Source organism: Ranitomeya imitator, chromosome 8 (genome assembly GCF_032444005.1).
Source record: "Ranitomeya imitator isolate aRanImi1 chromosome 8, aRanImi1.pri, whole genome shotgun sequence".
NCBI lineage: Eukaryota > Metazoa > Chordata > Amphibia > Anura > Dendrobatidae > Ranitomeya > Ranitomeya imitator.
This window is the reverse complement of record NC_091289.1, coordinates 57688417-57708233: the sequence shown is the minus strand read 5'-3', so window position 1 is coordinate 57708233 and position 19817 is coordinate 57688417. Positions and strand designations below refer to the sequence as shown.

At 44.8% G+C, this 19817-nt stretch overlaps 1 protein-coding gene across 1 annotated transcript; it reads left to right on the top strand.

The window, feature by feature from the left end:
* The first annotated feature begins 6047 nt into the window (after positions 1–6047).
* On the top strand, positions 6048–7966 carry H1-0 (H1.0 linker histone). Its single transcript, XM_069736982.1, has one exon. The coding sequence runs from the start codon at positions 6358–6360 to the stop codon at positions 6949–6951; it is 594 nt and encodes a 197-aa protein (XP_069593083.1). The 5' UTR covers positions 6048–6357; the 3' UTR covers positions 6952–7966.
* The last annotated feature ends 11851 nt before the right edge of the window (positions 7967–19817 follow it).

The following is a 19817-nucleotide window of genomic DNA, read 5'->3' as shown; positions in this document are numbered from 1 at the left end:
AACTATTATATTAAATGTTATGTTTTAGGTATTTTTGCTGTGTCAAAAATGCAGATTCTTACAGTTCCAGCAAACTGGATGGGATTTATAGAAGTCTCCTGCCTTCTGTACTTCAATAATTTTCCGAGGACCTCTCAGTCCATGAAAAATAACAGACATGTGAATGGCCTCATAGGCTATCACTAGTGTTATCGTTGAAAATCGTGCATAATCACTCATAAGTAAATAAACGGACGTTTGAATGAGCCTTTACTCAGCATAAACTGACTTGCGGTGCATGTTTCAAATCCATAACATGTCAATTTTTGTTGCAGGTACGCTGAATTTTATGTACAGATTTTTCCCTCAGACGTGCATTAGATGTGGGAAATCCACAAGTAAAAAACGTGTATGCATTTTTAGCGTGTTTCTGCACTGGAAACACATCATAAAGGCATGTAATCCGCACATCACTATATGAACATAGTTTTGTCAAAACCAAATACCAGGAAGTATGAAAAACAAAGCAGCTTTGTTTAAAACATAATATATCAACAAGAGACAAAAACACAGTGTCAAAAACACGAAAATAACGCATGTAAAAAATGCAATGACGAAGGCTGGCAACCTAATTCATTTAATGGGTGCAGAAATTCTGCAACATCAAAAGCTCATTGTGTGGAACAGAGCTGAAAAACTTTAAAATTAAAAAGGTCTTGTGTGGTTTCATTTTTTGCTAAAACCAAAATCAGGAACAGGGTGCGAGCACTACATAAGGATTAGATGCTGGAGCCGTGTTGTGAATTCTGTGGTCAAGCTCCCTCCTGTGGTCATGAGTGGTACTTCGGCTGGTTCTGTCTATGAGCTTCCTCTGGTGGATGTGAGTGGGGCTGTGGCTTCTGAGTTTCCTTCCTCAGGTGACGAGGTTAAGTCGTTAGGTGCTGCTCTATTTAACTCCACCTAGTTCTTTGTTCCTGGCCTCCAGTCAATGTTCCAGTATTGGTCTTGCTTTCTCCTGGATCGTTCTTGTGGCCTGTCTGCCCTGCATAAGCTAAGTTTTGCTTGTGTTAATTTTGTTTGCTATATTTTCTGTCCAGCTTGCTATATTGGTTTTTCTTGCTTGCTGGAAGCTCAGAGACGCAGAGGGAGCACCTCCGTACCGTTAGTCGGTGCGGAGGGTCTTTTTGCCCCTCTGCGTGGTTGTTTGTAGGTTTTTGTGCTGACCGCAAAGCTATCTTTCCTATCCTCGGTCTATTCAGTAGTCGGGCCTCACCTTGCTAAAATCTATTTCATCTCTGTGTTTGTATTTTCATCTTAACTCACAGTCATTATATGTGGGGGGCTGCCTTTTCCTTTGGGGAATTTCTCTGAGGCAAGGTAGGCTTATTTTTCTATCTTCAGGGCTAGCTAGTTTCTCAGGCTGTGCCGAGTTGCATAGGGAGCGTTAGGCGCAATCCACGGCTACCTCTAGTGTGGTATGATAGGATTAGGGATTGCGGTCAGCAGAGTTCCCACGTCTCAGAGCTCGTCCTATGTTAGTAACTATCAGGTCACTTTGTGTGCTCTTAACCACTAGGTCTATTGTGGTTCTGAATCACCTGTTCATAACAGAGCGGTACCACACTACGGTACTAATGAATTCTGCTTAGTAACTTAGTATGTTTTCCCCAATGGGTTAATTAAGCTGGAACAAGGCTCTACACATGGTGTCAATAGCCATAATCAAACTGCAAAGAACTTTTTTTTCCTTCAAACTAGAACATATCAATAAAAAGGATTTTCCTAAGGGTATGTGTTTACGTTCAGGAAATGCTGCGTGTTTGACGCTGCGAAGAGCCGCAGCGTCAAACACGCAGCGTCCAGATGTTACAGCATAGTGGAGGGGATTTAATGAAATCCCGTCTCCACTATGCGGTAAAACAAGCAGGGGGCAGACCCGCGTAAACGGACATGCAACGCATCTTTTCAGAACGCAGCATATCTGTTTTCAGTGCGGAGACGCTCCATCGCCACGCCGTAAATTTCCCATAGATAATCATTAGATGAGGTAAAACCACATCTAATGATTAGTGAAATGCGTAGTAACTGTGTTAATGCAGCTTACAACGCATGTCATATGCCGGCTTACCTGTCCCGCCGCCGGAAGCCCCACGTCCACTGCAGTTCTCGTGGTAAGATAAGTTCTTGCAATAACTAAGCTTACCGCGAGAACTGCCGTGCACGTGACCGGGGGATTATCTCCGGTCACACTAGGCTGGTTCTCACGGTCAGCTGACCGTGAGTGCTAGAATGTAGGCGATCGCTGGAGAGTTATCTCCGGCGATCATCTACCAGCTCTGCTATGTCTGGATGTCATCGTGGGACACTCGTTAGGGGATATGAATTTGGTTTGTTTTGCTTTTTTGCAGTACGAGGGTCTTCAAGAGGATTGAGCGTACAATAAATATAATATGGTCAAAAAGTGTGTGTAATAATTTCATTAAAATACTTTTTTTCTAGTGCCTGTTTTATTTAGACTTTACTAGGATTAATAATGGATAGGTGTCTTATTGATGCCTTGCCATTATTAACCAGGCTTAATGTCATCTAAGATGACATTAACCCCTTATTACCCCATATCTCCGCTACTCGGGAGTGGGAAGAGAGAGGCTAAGCGCCGGAATTGGCGCATCTTACAGATGCGCCATTTCTGGGGTGGCCGGGGGCTGGTATTTGTAGCCGGGGGGAGGGGGGGGAAACAATATCCTTGGCCCCTCTCTAGGCTATGAATATCAGCCCGCAGCTGTCTGTGTAGCCTTTCTGTACATTTTTTGGGGGGGTCCCCCTATTTTTATAGCCAGTAAAGGCTGCGGGCTGATATTCATAGCCTGGAAAGCTCCATGGTTATTAACCCCTTCCCAGGCTACAAATATCTGTCCCCCAGTCGCTGGCTTTCCCTCTCTGGCGCAGAAAATTGCACGGGAACACATGCCATTTAAAAAAAATTTTTTTTTATAAATTAAACATATTGCATTTAAGGCCGGGGTAAATACCCAACACTGCCGCGAGCACTCAGGACCGGAGCATTCAGCTGCATTGAAATACATGCAGCCGCACACTCTGGTCCCGAGTGCTCGCGGCAGTGTCGGGTATTGAAGCGAGAGACTTGTGTGAGTTTGTCGCGAGTGTGACCCCGGCCTAACGCAGATTTCATGGGTGTATGTGTCTTTATTTAAGGCCGGGATCACACATGCGAGAAACTTGGACGAGTCTCGCATCTTAATGCCGGCACTCGGGACCGGAGCGTGCGGCTGCATAGAAATACATGCAACAGCACGCTCCGCTCCCGAGTGCCGGCGGCAGTGCCGGGTATTAAGATGTGAGACTCGTCCGAGTTTCTCACATGTGTGATCCATCTATCGTATCCATCTATCTATCTATTATCTATTTATCTATCAATATATCTATATATAGATAGATATATTTATAGATAGATATATCAGTAGATAATATATATATCGATAGATAGATACCATAGATAAATACGATAGATATGATAGATGGATATGATAGATGGCTATGATAGATAGATAGATAGATAGATAGATAGATAGATAGATAGATAGATAGATAGATAGATAGATAGCTAGCTGTGTGCATAAACATTATTCTTCAATGGAGTATGTAAATGAAGAGGGTGGACAAGAAATGACATCACAATTCTTTTTTTTGTATATCTTTATTTAGCTTACAAAAACACACACAAATCTGCATGAAAAAAAAAACGCATCAAAAACGCAGGTGACCTGCCAGTGATCTCAGGTGCAGATTTGGTGCAGATTTTACCCGCGTCAAATCCTGAGCAAATCCTGATGCAGTCCTGACCGTGGACACATACCCTAATTCTTTTTCCAAATCATGTCTACAGAAAATGTTTCAGCACAATTTTGAAACTTTTTTTTTTCTATTTTAGGCAGGAAGTGTTTAATGAATTCTGCAAAATATGATGAAACCAGATAATGCATATCAGACTACGCACACGCTAGGCATAGCAGAAAAACACGTGTAAATATTACGCTAAATATATCTGATTGGGGTAAATGTCTGCATTAATGTGATGCAATTCATTAGGCAGGTTACACAATTTACTCATTTGTGGCCGGAGAATATTTTCACCACTATTTTATAAGAAAAACAAAAAGGTCATTTTTAACGAAATGTTATGCATTTTATGACTCCTTTAACCACCTCCTTTTTTTCTTGTCACCCTTGAACGCAGGTGTTAATATTATAAAAAAAGCACAATAAACAACATAAAATGGTTTACAAAACACAAGAAAAATGTGCTACATTTTAATGCAGTTGGTGATGCAAAATCCCATAGTGTCTGCTGTCAAATGTTACATAACTGCTCAAATAAGTAATCTGATCCCACAAAGGTTGGGTGACTGGTTACATTATTCCAGGAATCGTGCAATGTCTAGAGTAAAGATGGTTACAGGTATGCAGAGTTGGCAGAAGCATGTGATGGAGATTAAGGAGCTGTAAGTGATCCCTGCTGCAGAAAGGGGGGATCCTGGAGAGGAGATGTCTGCAAGTTATTTCTGTCCCCATGAGAAGCAGGACCCTTGCAGCTGTGGCATATACACAGTATATACATATATACCCTGGCTCCTCGGTGTGATCGGCTCAGGTGATTGCACTGTAATAAACTTGTCTTGTTTTCAATGGAGAAGGGAGAGGGAAAAAAACACACTAGCAACTCCCTCCAAGCAAGATGGCGATCAGAGCTGCTATGCTCTTGGCAAGACAATTTAGGAAGGTTTGACATCCTTAAAATCGGCTTAATCCCTTTGTTTAGTCATGGACCAGAGAGGCTGAGATTAAACAGCAGCCATGATGTGTGTGTGGTCGGCTATACAGCCCTAATCCCCCCGCCATAATCGTGCCCTGCCCTCCATGCACTGTGCCCTGCAGTGCCACACACACAGCAGGGGGTCTCACCAGGCTCTGTGCCCCCCATACCAGGAACCAGACACAACCCCATTACCTCTCATTAGTACCAGTGTATTCCTATATCACAATACTGACATTACACCTAGTCATAGCAAGATCTGGGGGCACAAAACAACAACTCAAAATGTGGTGGCAAGACCCAGCTTTACAGCAAGGCACTTTAGGGGGGTCCATGTGTGAGACCCCTCAGTATTGGGGGCAGGTGAAGTAAGGCTCAATGTACAGGATGGGTTTATTATAAATGAGGTCAGAGCCCCCCTAACACTGGAGCTGTCCCAGCTGGGGCACAGTGCCTGCCCCCGTGGTGAGGAGTGAGGTGGGGGTACCCCTGCTTTTGGGGGGTGTCCTGGGTGGGCTCCTGCTGGGGGTCACCTGCTCTGTCCCCCTGCTTTCCTGGCTGCAGCACAGTAATGGCAGCCTATGCACATGACAAAAGTCAGCTGGAAAGTTTTGCCAAGAAGCTGTGAAACATTGCCGGGAAGGGTGCAGGCCGGGGATTTTGGGGGTGCCGGTGTGCGGGGTGTTGGGGTGCACCCCATGCTGTTGCTGTGTCCCCCAGGAGGGCTGCAGACCCTCCCACCTCTCCCTGATGGACACACTGTGCTCTCAGGGCTGTGTGTTAGTTGGGGTCGCTTTTGCCCCCCTCAGTGAGGACAGGGCAGGAGCCAGCAGGCATTTTAGGACCCCCAGCCATGGCTCAGGGTTACACCTACACCCTGCCACAGTCTCACGCCGAACGGGCCCCCAGGGTCTGCTCCACAGGGGCCAGAAAGGACGAAATGAGTGCGATTCCTGCAGCACCACGGCGGGTTTCGGGGCTCTCCCGGGGGCTGTGCGATGTCCCGGGACCGGGAGACAAGAGGGGGCGAAAGACCAAAGACTGGGCTCACGGGAGCTCCGGCTGGGAGAATGGCACAGCCTCCGGGGGCTCAGGGAATGGACACTTTGTGTGCGGGAAGAAACACAGATAGCAGCAGAGCGGCGCCATGTCTGCCTCTTCCCGCCCGCAGCCGCCAGTCTTCAACTCGGTCCGACCCCAGCAAATAAAAGGCGGGAACCGGCGGGAGGGGCCAGCAGAGGGAGGGAAGGTGCTGAGGAGAGAGCGCCTGCGACCGTCACTGAGCGGAGGAGAGACTGCGAACAAATAGCTGAGGAGAGAGACGGCTGCCCGGCGACATCTCACACCGAACCTGACAGGAAAATACCGGGCTGACACCTGGGAGACTGACTGACAGGTGGAAAGTGAGGGCTGGTGTGCACAAAGACGAAGCCAGCCTGAACTTGGCTGAGAGAACAGTCTGCCCTCACCCATACTAGTGGCCAGAGGAGACAGCTGGGAACACAAGTTCTCCAAAGTTTGAGACACCTGAGTTGTTGGAGAAGATGGCAGAGAACTCTGCGTCCGCCCCTGCGGCCAAACCCAAGAGGTCCAAGGCAGCCAAAAAATCCACAGACCACCCCAAGTACTCGGACATGATTGTGGCCGCCGTCCAGGCGGAGAAGAGCAAATCCGGCTCGTCCCGTCAGTCCATCCAGAAGTACATCAAGAACCAGTACAAAGTGGGGGAGAACGCCGACTCCCAGATCAAACTGTCCATCAAGAGGTTGGTGACCTCCGGCGTCCTCAAACAGACCAAGGGCGTGGGCGCCTCCGGCTCCTTCAGGTTGGCCAAGGGAGATGAACCCAAGAAACCAGCCAAGAAAGCCAAGAAGGAGGTGAAAAAAGTGGCTTCTCCCAAGAAAGCAGCTGCAAAGCCTAAGAAAGCTGCCAAGTCTCCAGCCAAAGCCAAGAAGGCCAAAGCCCCGGAGAAAAAGGCAAAGAAGGTGGCCAAGAAGAAGCCGGCCCCCTCCCCTAAGAAAGCCAAGAAGACAAAGACTGTGAAAGCCAAACCTGTCAAGGCATCCAAGGTGAAGAAGGCCAAGCCGGCCAAACCCAAAGCCAAGGCCAGCCCAAAGAAGTCTACAAGGAAGAAGTGAGCCGGCTGGACAGCTCCCCACGAGTCCTGTACATAGTTTTATAACCTTTAACTTTTTCTCCTCCTGTGCAACTTTCTTAAGCTGATCCGCTTCCCTGTAATTCCTGAGGACAATACCTTTATTTATGGACATTTTTTTTTTTAATTTGATTTTTTTCTTTTTGTGTGTGTGTGTGGGGGGGGGGGGGGGGGGGGGGGATGTAAAAGTTTGATGGCATTAATATTTGTTTTTATTTCCTGCACTAATTTTCTACCTTTAATTTATAGGCTGTAGTCACTGGTAATCCGCGTCCCAGTCAGTAGAGATTTCCCATATGTGTAGGCTGTATACATCCCATGTGTGATCTGTATCGGTGACATTGCTGGAATTATAGCCATATCATGTAATACACGTCTGTGCTACGGAGCCACCATGTCCACAATTAATTTAGTGTATTGTTTATTTTTATTTCTTTTTATAAAGCTCAGTTAGTTCCGTCCCCAAGTAAATAATGATTAGTGAGAGATTTGGGATCTAGAAGTGGATGTGTCGGTATCCGTTACTGTGTATACTGGATATGTAATATCAGCACCAGCCCTGGCCGGCAATCCTGAGAACAGATCCTCCTGGATCCTGGCCACGGCTCCACCATGCTGGACTATATTCTCACCCGTTTAATCATTGACAATGAACCGTACGCTGCCGACTGTTTCTCATTCTTTTTCCAGCGTCGTCTACAGAAGAATTGCACTTTTCCAATTTCAGCTCAATTCTATAAACTGATCACAAACACTTTACTAGAGGATAAGTCTTTGTTTTTTTTTGCCATTGGTATATATGTATTTTTTTTTTCTATGTAAAAAGGTGGGAGGCTAGACCAGGTCTTTTCTTCAATACATGATTTATTAATTATGGACTTAATGGGAGGATTTATTTTGTCGTTAGCTTTGACGTGTGATTGCTTTGTAGTTTAGCATTGACTAAATCCTAAACTTTGTATTCCTGAGTTTCAAAATAAAAAAAGACATGAACCTCATCTGTTTTAAGTTATTAATGCTGTGATGTTGATGGGCAGGTTTTTTACAGTAACATTCCTTGACAATCTTCTAGATTAAATCTAGAATAATGATCTAGCAAGTGCAAAACTACAACTCCCAGCATGCCATGAGAGACTGCACTGGACTACAGTCTCACAAGAGCCGATACATCAAAGGGGATGTAAGTGTAATTTGTAGTTCTCATTTTTTTTATTTTCTATAATATTTTATTTATACTGTCCTGAGTGTTTCCACTCTTGCAAGTAAATTCTTTATGTTTTTATGTTCATCCAAGGAAACACACTAGGCTAATAGTACTTTACTGTTCCAGGTAATACTGGATTAAAGGAATTTTGCTGCATTCATTTCTCCTGATAACATGGACATAGATTATAATGCTTTCACACTAGATTTTACTATCCACTAAAATCTAAAACTGTTCCTTTTTTATTGAAGGGGTATCCTTACTACTGAACAACCTCTTGTTAACAGGACTGGAAAGGTGGGTAAAAAAACAACAACTTGTCTCGTGGTCTGGCATCTTTCCTCTGCCCATCTGGCATCAGCTGAAATGTCACGTGAGTGCTGCAGCCAGTGATTGGCTGCAGCGCTCATGCGACGTCCCCATTGGATGTTGATGCCATGAGCCTGGCGGCGGGGGGTAGCGATTATTACGGACAAGAAGTGTCTTTGCTTAACCTACCAGGAACTATTAATTAGCCATTAACCTTTTAAAACACATTAACCCTTTTACCTACCAATCTGACTCAACTTCACGGTAACATATTGTATTCCCAGTTTCTACTTCCCTGCAAACTTTCAAGCATCTGCAATAGGCCACTTCTATGCAGTATTTTGTAAGCCAAAATCAAGAGTGCAGAATGCAAATATTTGTACCTCTTCCATGTTTTGTACCTATTCCCAGATTTAGATGACAATGCTAATGCAAAATTCTGATGTAGAAAAAAAAAACGTGGGTAAATGGCCAAAGGCTGAGCTCAAACTTTTGAGTTTTGGTGCAGCCCAATGTGAGATTGCTCATGTAAAGCTCAAACTTAAAGGGGTTTAACATTGATGGCCTATCCTTTGTATAGGTCATTAATGTCTGATGGGTGGGAGTATGACAACAGGCACCCCGCTGATCAGCTATACTTGGTGCAGGCAGTGTAAAGCATTGCTCAGCTGCAGAGCAGCACAGCTCCATCACCAGGACGGCTGTGGACAGGTACTGCACATCCATCTCCTATTGATTCGAGTGGGGGGCGTATGTGCAGTACTCAGCTGTGGCCACTATAAAGCTGGTGGAACTGTGTTGTTTAGCTCCAAAACTAAGCGATTCTGACTGGCGCTGGGAATAGCTCATCGGCGGGGGTGCCAGGTGTGCTCCATCCCACCCATTAGCCATTGATGACCTATACCAAGGTTAGGTCGTGAATGTTAAAGTCCCACACAACTGCTTCAATTACAAAAGGAAATGTAATTACTGTATGGTGGTTGCGCACATCGGTAAGTTTAATTGGTGTCAATGGGTAAATAAAAGAAGATTCTTTAACAAATAGGACATGCAGCAGTAATAATATATAAAATGTGAAAGCACAAAAAGGCAGCAAACTCCATTTACTGATCTTCCATACACATTAAAGTGGATATCCGGGACTATAAATGAAAAAAAAAAAACAGGCATGTAGTTGCTAACAGAGGAAACTACCTGCCTGTTGTACCCGGTGCCGGTCACTGGCCGCTCCTGCCAGAGATTCAGCTACTCCCTGTCAACAGAGCAGCAGTTTCTCTTCCTGTTGACAGGGCAGGACTACTGGTGTCATGCTGATTGACAGCCAGTGTCCCACAGTGAGGCAGTGGAAGCCAGCTGTCAACATGAAGAGAAACTGCTCTGTTGACAGGGAGTAGCTGAATCTCCGGCAGAAGCGGTCAATGATGGGCACAAAAGGCATATAATTCCCTGTTAGGCTACGTTCACATTTGGGGTGCGTCGGGCGCAACCACGGCGATGCATGCGTCATGCGCCCCTATATCTAACATGGGGGCGCATGGACATGCGTTGTCTTGCGTTTTGTGACGCATGCGTCTTTTTTGGTGCAAGCGTCAGGACGCAGAGGACGCAGCAAGTTGCATTTTTTTTGCGTCCAAAATCGGCCAAAAATGGACGCATGCGTCACAAAACAATGCGTTGCGTCGCCGACGCAACACACAACAACGCAAATGTGAACGTAGCCTTAGTAGCTACATGCCTTTTTGTCTAAAGTCCCGAATATCCTCTTTATTGTCAGTCAAATCTGCCAATATGAGTGAGTGCGGACGGCAGTCTAATGTCTGTGGCCTCTGAACACTTGGGGCGTTAAGGATCTAGCATGTCTAATTCTGGACAGCCAGTCCTCTGGTTCCTCTGGAGATAAGCCACCATCAGACATGTCGGGCGGCAGCTTACACAGAGCACAGGGGCGCTCGGCCAAATAATCTCTCCTGTGCATGGCAGAGATGGCTGTCAGCTGAACCATTGTTGGGCCAACAGCCATCTAATGTGTACAGTGGGCTTAAGGCCATTTATTGATGAGCGTAATATTGCCGCATATTTGTGTCTGTGTTACAACTGCAAAACTTGTATCTATCACATCAAAGGGTTGTAAGGCGACTGGAGGTTGGTTCTGTAGAGTGGGTGAGGATCTTGTGGTCACAACACAAACACATCTACTATATAAAGCTGAATGTGTGTGTATGTGTGTGTGTGTGTGTATGTCCGGGATTGGCATCTGCACCGTCGCAGCTACAGCCACAACATTTTGCACAGTCACACGTCTGGACCCCGAGACCATCATAGGCTATGTTGTGAGGCGAAATTTTAACCCCGCGCGTTCCAATTCACCAAACAATTTTGCCCCTATCTTCATAATGGGGGAAAAAGTGAAAGGAAAAGTGTTGGAGGCGTCGCAGCTACAGAAACAAAATTTTGCACGGTCACACGTCTGGACCCTGAGAGCGTCATTGGCTACGTTGTGAGGTGAAATTTTAACCCCGCGCTTTCCAATTCACCAAACAATTTTGCCCCTATATACATAATGGGGAAAAGTGAAAGGAAAAGTGTTGGAGGCAAATTGACAGCTGCCAGATGTGAACAAGGGGGACTTAAAGAATGAGAGCGATGGCGCCAAAGAGTATATACCAATCAGTTGCTAAGGTGGGGCCCCGACATGAGATACTCACCACACATGGGGATATGAACACACACAAAATGCGCCACACACTACCACGTGCTTGAACACATATACCACCATCAGCACACATTTCACCACACATACACCAACCTTGACACATAAAAGTCGAAACACAAAAGTCGCCGCTCAAAACTCGCCACATGCAAAAACTAGGCTCACGCAAAACTCGCCACAAGTGCAAAACTCACCTCATGGAAAACTCGCCACACGCAAAACTTGCACACGCGGAAAAATTGCCACATGCACAAAATTTGCAACACATGCAAAAGTTGCCTCACACAAAACTTGCACATACTCAAAAGGCACCAGACATAAAACTCACCACGCGCAAAACTCGCCATGCGCAAAACTTGCTGCACACAACTTGCTACACTAACCTGTCACATGCAACTCGACACACAAAAAGTTGCTACACGCATGTTGCCACACAAAACTCATCTCACAAAAGTCGCTACACACAACTCAACACACACAACTTGACAGACGAAACTCGCCCTAAAACACACACAAGTCTGGTATTAGCCTTCAAAAATAAAAAGCTGATTAACCCCTTCACCCCAAAGCCTGTTTTCACCTAAGTGACAGGGCCAATTTTTACAATTCTGACCACTGTCACTTTATGAGGTCATAACTCTGAAACGCTTCAACGGATCCTGGTGATTCTGACACTGTTTTCTCGTGACATATTGTACTTCATGATAGTGGTAAAACTTCTTCGATATGACTTGCATTTATTTGTGAAAAAAACAAAAATTTGTCGGAAATTATGAAAATTTAGCTATTTTCAAACTCTTCGTTTTTATGCCCTTAAATTAGAGAGTTATATCACATAATATAGTTAATAAACAACATTTTCTATTCGCCACGACAGCACCCACTAGAGAGAGGGGATCCGCCCCTAGGAACAGGAAACCTACAGAGAGATAAAAGGGGCGGCCCCCCCTCGCTCCTCAGTTGGTTTCCTGTTCCTAGAAGGGAACCCACAGAGAAGAACTCTATGGCTAAGAAGAGGAAGACCTGCCTGGGCTACCGCCTGTATCGACTCTGCTGAGCGACAGGGGTCCCAGAGCAGGTGGACAGTGTCGGGGGAATGTTCCTGCGGGCTCCCCCCTCATCTGGTGCGGCTGACAGGGAAGCCTGAAGGTACCAACGGTCTCCCTGCTGGGACACCGTTGGGTAAGTGCTAATGAAAGGCACGGCGCAGTGTGGATACCTGTGGTAATGCCCTCCTGAGTGGAGCTGAGCAGCGGTGTGGTATCCCTGGGCGGAATCTTCCCTCCGTTCCCTCCAGAGGTAAGAGGCGACATGGTGGGAAGCAGCGCTGAGAGCGCTTCCGGTTTGCAGAGACGCGGGCGCATGCGCAGTAGCGTCGGCGTCCCATGGAAGGAAGCTTGAACTTCCGGGGTCGCGGTGTCAGAGTACCATTTCCGGGGGAACCGCCATATTGGATTCCCCCATGCGATCCCAGCGTCTGGATGCCGGACTTGTGAGTAAAAAAAAAAAAAAAAAACAGGATGGGGATGTATGCAGGAGTGGCTACACTATAAAAGTCAGGATGAGAAGTGCAGTCAGTGTGCATTATGTCATCCCAAGAGGAGGTCCGTGTGCACTCCATGGAAGAGCCACTAGTACCTAGTAGCGAAACCAGGAAAAACAGCAGTGGACACTTTAAGTTAAGTGACTCCACTGATAAATCGGGAAGAAAATCATCCCGTTCCACATCCCAAACTAAGACAACCCCGCAGCCGGTAAAATTAATACGCTGGGTGAGTGTACGCATACTTCACTGAAGTATATATTGATTCCTTTGCTTGTATTATTTTAGGCAAAAAGGACGGGAAAGAGTAAGCACAAACAATGTGCTATATGTACCGAACCCCTGCCTGACTCCTATACTAAGAGTCTATGTCAGGCATGTATAGATAACACCTTACGGCAGGAGGAATCGGTGAAAATGAACGAGATACGGCTCATAATTAGGGAAGAACTTCAGTCGTTAGGAGGCGGTTCTTCCTCGATTAATACCGAGAAAAAGAAAAGAAGAGTATCCTCACCTAGAGCCGACACGTCAGCAGAGAGTGGGGAGGTCGACTCTGAGGTCTCTCAACTGTCTGATTCTTCAGGGGAAGAAGACTTTGTTTGCTTTCCAACTGAAGGCATAAACAACTTGGTTAAATCGGTGAGAAATACGATGGGGGTATCGGAGTCAAAAGAACCCCAAACACCACAGGAAATCATGTTTGCTGGTCTTTCCCAACGGAAAGGCCACGTGTTTCCAATAAACCAGGCCATAAAGGACCTCGTTAAGAAGGAATGGGGTAAAGGTCAAAAAGGTTTTGTACCAATACCCTGTAAAAGGCGCTACCCATTTGATGACGAAGATTTAAGTACATGGACCAAAATACCAAAGGTCGATGCTGCAGTTGCATCTACATCTCGCCGGTTCTCCTTGCCCGTGGAAGATGCAGGTTCCTTAACAGATCCCATGGACCGAAAATCAGATGCGCTCCTTAAAAAATCGTGGGAGGCCTGTGTCACGGCATTCAAACCGGCAATTGCAGCCACATGTACTGGCAGATCAATGTTAGTCTGGCTGGATCAGCTGGAGCAAAATATTAAAAATGGTGTATCCAGGGAGAAGTTACGAGCGTCTATCCCTTTGATCAAGGGTGCGGCTGCCTTTATATCGGATGCCTCTATTGACTCCCTACGTCTGGCGGCCAGAACAGCTAATATCTCCAACACGGCTAGGCGGGCTTTATGGCTAAAAAACTGGAAAGGAGATGCCCAATCTAGATCAAAATTATGTGCCATACCCTGTCAGGGTGAGTACCTGTTTGGAACAGTCCTTGACGATATACTCAAGAAGGCAGGTGAAAGGAAAAAAGGATTCCCTAATCCCTTTGTTCCATCTTACAGAAGGGCCTTCAGGAAGCCACCATTCGGAAAGAAGGGAGGCTTCAGAGACAGATGGAACAATAAGGATTTTAAACAAAAAGGAAACCTGTTTAATAAACGTCCATTCAAGCCAGCCGACAAATTCCAGTAATTATATTCCTCCAGTGGGTGGAAGATTAAAACAGTTTAGGCAACAATGGGAAGAGATAACAATAAATACTTGGGCCATTAAATTAATATCTTCAGGCCTCACATTAGACTTTATTAGAACTCCACCGGACTCCTTCCTCCTTACCACCTTAAGATCCAGGCCTCAGCAAGAGGCACTTGAAACAGAGGTTAAAACCCTCCTACGCAAACAAGTCCTAGTGGAAGTCCCATCTTCCCAGAGGGGGAGGGGATTTTATTCTCCCTTGTTTCTGATTAATAAGCCGGATGGCTCTTTCAGAACCATAATTAATTTAAGAAAGCTGAACTCCTTTATAAGGCCTAAAACATTCAAAATGGAATCCATTCGTTCAGCCATAAAGAATTTATTTCCAAACTGTTACATGGTAGTATTGGATCTTAAGGATGCTTACTATCATATTCCTATACATCATTTATTCCAGCAGTTCCTTCGGGTAGCAGTCTGTATAGAGGGACAAATTCGTCATCTACAATATAAGGCGATGCCCTTCGGATTATCCATGGCCCCAAGGGTTTTCACAAAATTGCTATTGGAAGTTATGTCTTTCCTAAGAGTAAAAGATACTTTAGTCATTCCATATCTAGATGACCTATTGATTGTGGGTAAAGACCCCCTACAGTGTGAGCAGAGGTTACGGGAAGTAGTGGTTTCCTTACAATCCCTGGGGTGGCTGGTTAATTGGGAAAAATCTAGACTTCAGCCGGTTAAGTGTCAGAAATTCCTAGGGCTCCTTCTAGATTCAGCTGACCAGATTTGTAAGCTGCCTGAGGATAAGAAAATCTCCATAGTTGATAAGGTATCTTTAGCAATAGAAAATCGTAGTATGTCACTCAGACAGAGCATGTCATTACTAGGTTCTCTGACATCGTGTATCCCTGCGGTCCAGTGGGCACAGGCTCATACTAGGCCTCTACAAAAATTTATATTAGAGGAGGACATTAAGAATAGAGGCTGTCTGGATAGAACAGTTTATCTAACAACGGAAGTATTACACTCCCTTAGGTGGTGGTTAAATCAGAAAAACCTTTCAAAAGGGGTTCTTTGGGTAATTTCCCCCTCTAGTATAGTGACCACAGATGCTGGGCCTAAAGGCTGGGGGGCACATTTTAAGGATCAGTGGGTTCAGGATCTTTGGTCTAGTTCGGAACTAGATAGTTCTTCAAATGTCAAAGAGTTGAGGGCAATATATTATTCCCTACTTCACTTTCTTCCTCAGCTCAGCGGCTCTCACACAAGAGTGTTCTCCGACAACACCACGGCAGTAGCTTACTTAAACCATCAAGGAGGTACGCGGTCGGACAGACTCAGGCAGCTGGCATCAGACATCATGGAATTAGCCGAAGGTCATCTGCTATCACTATCAGCAGTTCACATCAGGGGCACAGACAACTTTCGTGCCGATTTTCTGAGCCGTCACACCCTTCATCAAGGGGAATGGATGCTAAACAGAAAAATTTTCAAAATGATAACAGCGCAATGGGGTATTCCTCAAATAGACTTGTTTGCCACAAGAGCCAACCGACAGGTCAGGATGTTTGCCTCTCTAAACAGAGAGGACAAGCCGGACATACTCGATGCCCTCCAAGTGCCCTGGACTTTCGACCTGGCATATGCTTTTCCTCCATTGAATCTACTACCTTTGGTAATAAGAAAAATAAGAGAAGAAGGAGCAAGAATTCTATTAATAGCCCCATTCTGGCCCAAAAGGCCATGGTTCTCATGGCTGAGGGCGATGTCAGTGTCGGACCCGTGGATTCTGCCTCAATCCAAGGACCTGCTCTCTCAGGGTCCGTTCCTTCATCCTCAGGCAAAGGGCATGAATTTAACTGCATGGAGTTTGAAAGGCAGTTACTAAATCTCAGGGGGTTTTCTAGTGGGTTAATAGATACTCTGATGAAAAGTAGAAAACCCTCAACTACCAGGATTTATGTCAGAATTTGGAGGAAATTCCTTCAATTCCATACTACACAACTTTCCGCTGATATTCCTATATTTCCAATATTGGAATTTCTACAAAAAGGTCTGGAATTAGGACTCTCTGTAAGCACTCTGAAAGTGCAGGTGTCAGCCTTAGGAGCTCTTTTTAATTTTGATGTAGCAGGTAATAAATGGATATCTCGGTTTATATCTGCCTGTGAGAGATCGAGACCAATTAGCATACCTCGGGTCCCTCAGTGGGATCTATCAATAGTCCTAAATGCATTGACTCAATCACCTTTTGAGCCTCTCCATGCAGCCTCACTAAAAAATATTTCTTTAAAAACGGTATTATTAGTGGCATTAGTTTCTGCCAGAAGAGTAAGTGATCTTCATGCTTTATCTATAGATCCTCCCTTTTTTGTGGTAACATCAGATAGGATACTTTTAAAAACAGATCCTTGTTATCTCCCTAAGGTGGCTTCTACCTTTCATAGATCCCAGGAGATCCAGTTACCTACCTTTTATGAGAACCACTCAACTCCAGAAGAAGAAAGACTTCACACCCTAGACGTAAAAAGGACTGTCTTAGCCTATTTAGAGAGAACTAGGGACTGGAGGAAGAGTAGGGCTCTCTTTGTGTCTTTTCAGGGTAAAACCAAGGGTGCCGGAGTCACAAAGAACACATTATCTCGCTGGATCAGAGAGGCAATAATCTTGGCGTATAAGGCTGGAGGGAAAGATCCTCCAATGCATGTGGGAGCGCACTCTACAAGAGCCTTGTCGACTTCCTGGGCAGAAAGGGCGAATGTGCCAATAGACCTTATATGTAAGGCTGCAACTTGGTCTTCACCGAATACCTTCTATAAGCATTATAGTTTAGATCTATCCTCTACTTCTGATCTCACCTTTGGTGTATCGGTCCTTGACTCAGTAAACCCACCCAGTCTATAGTCTCTGCAATTCTCTCTAGTGGGTGCTGTCGTGGCGAATAGAAAATACCGGATTACGTACCGGTAATGCTCTTTTATAGAGCCCACGACAGCACCCGTTCACATCCCTCCCTTTTCTGTATATAGTTGCACATGGTGCTTGTTTGGTGAGGTGTAAATATTAGAAAATATAGTATGAGGTTGTAAATATGTATATATATGGATATACCCGAACCTGTTAACTAAAACCTGGCGGCGGTTCCTCCTATTCTCTGTAAAACAACTGAGGAGCGAGGGGGGGCCGCCCCTTTTATCTCTCTGTAGGTTTCCTGTTCCTAGGGGCGGATCCCCTCTCTCTAGTGGGTGCTGTCGTGGGCTCTATAAAAGAGCATTACCGGTACGTAATCCGGTATTTCCCACATGTCTGCTTTACATCAGCACAATTTTGGAAACATAATTTTTTTTTGTTAGGATGTTATAAGGGTTAAAAGTTGACCAGCGATTTCTCATTTTTGCAACAAAATTTGCAAAACCATTTTTTTACGGACCACCTCACACTTGAAGTGACTTTGAGGGGTCTATATGACAGAAAATGCCCAAAAGTGACACCATTCTAAAAACTGCACCCCTCAAGGTACTCAAAACCACATTCAAAAAGTTTATTAACCCTTCAGGTGCTTCACAGGAATTTTTTGAATGTTTAAAAAAATTGAACATTTAACTTTTTTTTCACAAAATTTTTACTTCAGGTCCAATTTGTTTCATTTTACCAAGGGTAACAGGAGAAATTGGACCACAAAAGTCGTTGTACAATTTGTCCTGAGTACGCCGATACCCCATATGTGGGGGTAAACCACTGTTTGGGCACATGGCAGAGCTCGGAAGGGAAGGAGCGCCATTTGACTTTTCAATGCAAGATTTGCTGGAATTGAGATCGGAGCCCATGTCACGATTGGAGAGCCCCTGATGTGCCTAAACAGTGGAAACCCCCACAAGTGACACCATTTTGGAAAGTAGACCCCCTAAGGAACTAATCTAGATGTGTGGTGAGCACTTTGAACCTCCAAGTGCTTCACAGAAGTTTATAATGTAGAGCCGTAAAAAAAAAATTTTTTATTAATTTTCACAAAAAATGATCTTTTTGCCCCAAATTTTTTATTTTCCCAAGGGTAAAAGGATAAATTGGACCCCAAAAGTTGTTGTGCAATTTGTCCTGAGTACGTCGATACTTCATATATGGGGATAAACCACTGTTTGAGCGCATGGCAGAGCTCGGAAGGGAAGGAGTGCCATTTGACTTTTCAATGCAAAATTGGCTGGAATTGAGATCGGACGCCATGTCGCATTTGGAGAGCCCCTGACGTGCCTTAACAGTGGAAACCCCCCACAAGTGACCCCATTTTGGAAAGAAGACCCCCTAAGGAACTTATCTAGATGTGTGGTGAGCACTTTTAACCCCCAATTGTTTCACTAAAGTTTAGAATGTAGCATTGTGAAAATTAAAAAATCATTTTTTCTTTCCACAAAATGATGTTTTAGCCCGCAATTTTTTTTCCCAAGGGTAACAGGAGAAATTGGACCACAAATGTTATTGTCCAATTTGTCCTGAGTACGCTGATACCCCACATGTGGGGGGGAACCACCGTTTGAGTGCATGGCAGAGCTCAGAAGGGAAGGAGCACCGTTTGAAATGCAGACTTAGATGGAATGGACTGCAGGTGTCATGTTGCATTTGCAGAGCCCCTGATGTACCTAAACAGTAGAAACCCACCACAAGTGACCCCATATTGGAAACTAGACCCCCCAAGGAACTTATCTAGATGTGTTGTGAGAGCTTTGAACCAACAAGTGTTTCACTACAGTTTATAACGCAGAGCCGTGAAAATAAAAAATTTTTTTTTTTACACGAAAATGATATTTTATCCCCTATGTTTTTATTTTCCCAAGGGTAACAGGACAAATTGGACCCCAAAAGTTGTTGTCCAACCTGTCCTGAGAACGCTGATACCCCATATGTTGGGGGGAACCACTGTTTGGGCACACAGGAAAACTCGGAAGGGAAGGAGCACTGTTTTACTTTTTCAAAGCAGAATTGGCTGGAATTGAGATCGGACGCCCCTGATGTGCCTAAACAGTGGAAACCCCCAATTATAACTGAAACCCTAACCCTAACCCTAGCCCTAACCCTAGCCCTAACCCTAGCACTAATGGGAAAATGGAAATAAATACATTTTTTTACATTTTATTTTTTTTCCCTAACTAAGGGGGTGATGAAGGGGGGTTTGATTTACTTTTATAGCGTTTTTTTGGCGGATTTTTATGATTGGCAGCTGTCACACACTAAAAGACGCTTTTTATTGCAAAAAATAGTTTTTGCATCACCACATTTTGAGAGCTATAATTTATCCATATTTTGGCCCACAGAGTCATATGAGGTCTTGTTTTTTGCGGGACGAGTTGACGTTTTTATTGGTAACATTTTCGGGCAGATGACATTTTTTGATCGCTTTTTATTCCGATTTTTGGGAGGCGGAATGAACAAAAACCAGCAATTCCTGAATTTCTTTTAGGGGGGGCGTTTATACCGTTCCACGTGTGGTAAAATGGATAAAGCAGTTTTATTCTTCGGGTCAGTACGATTACAGCGATACCTCATTTATGTAATTTTTTTTATGTTTTGGCG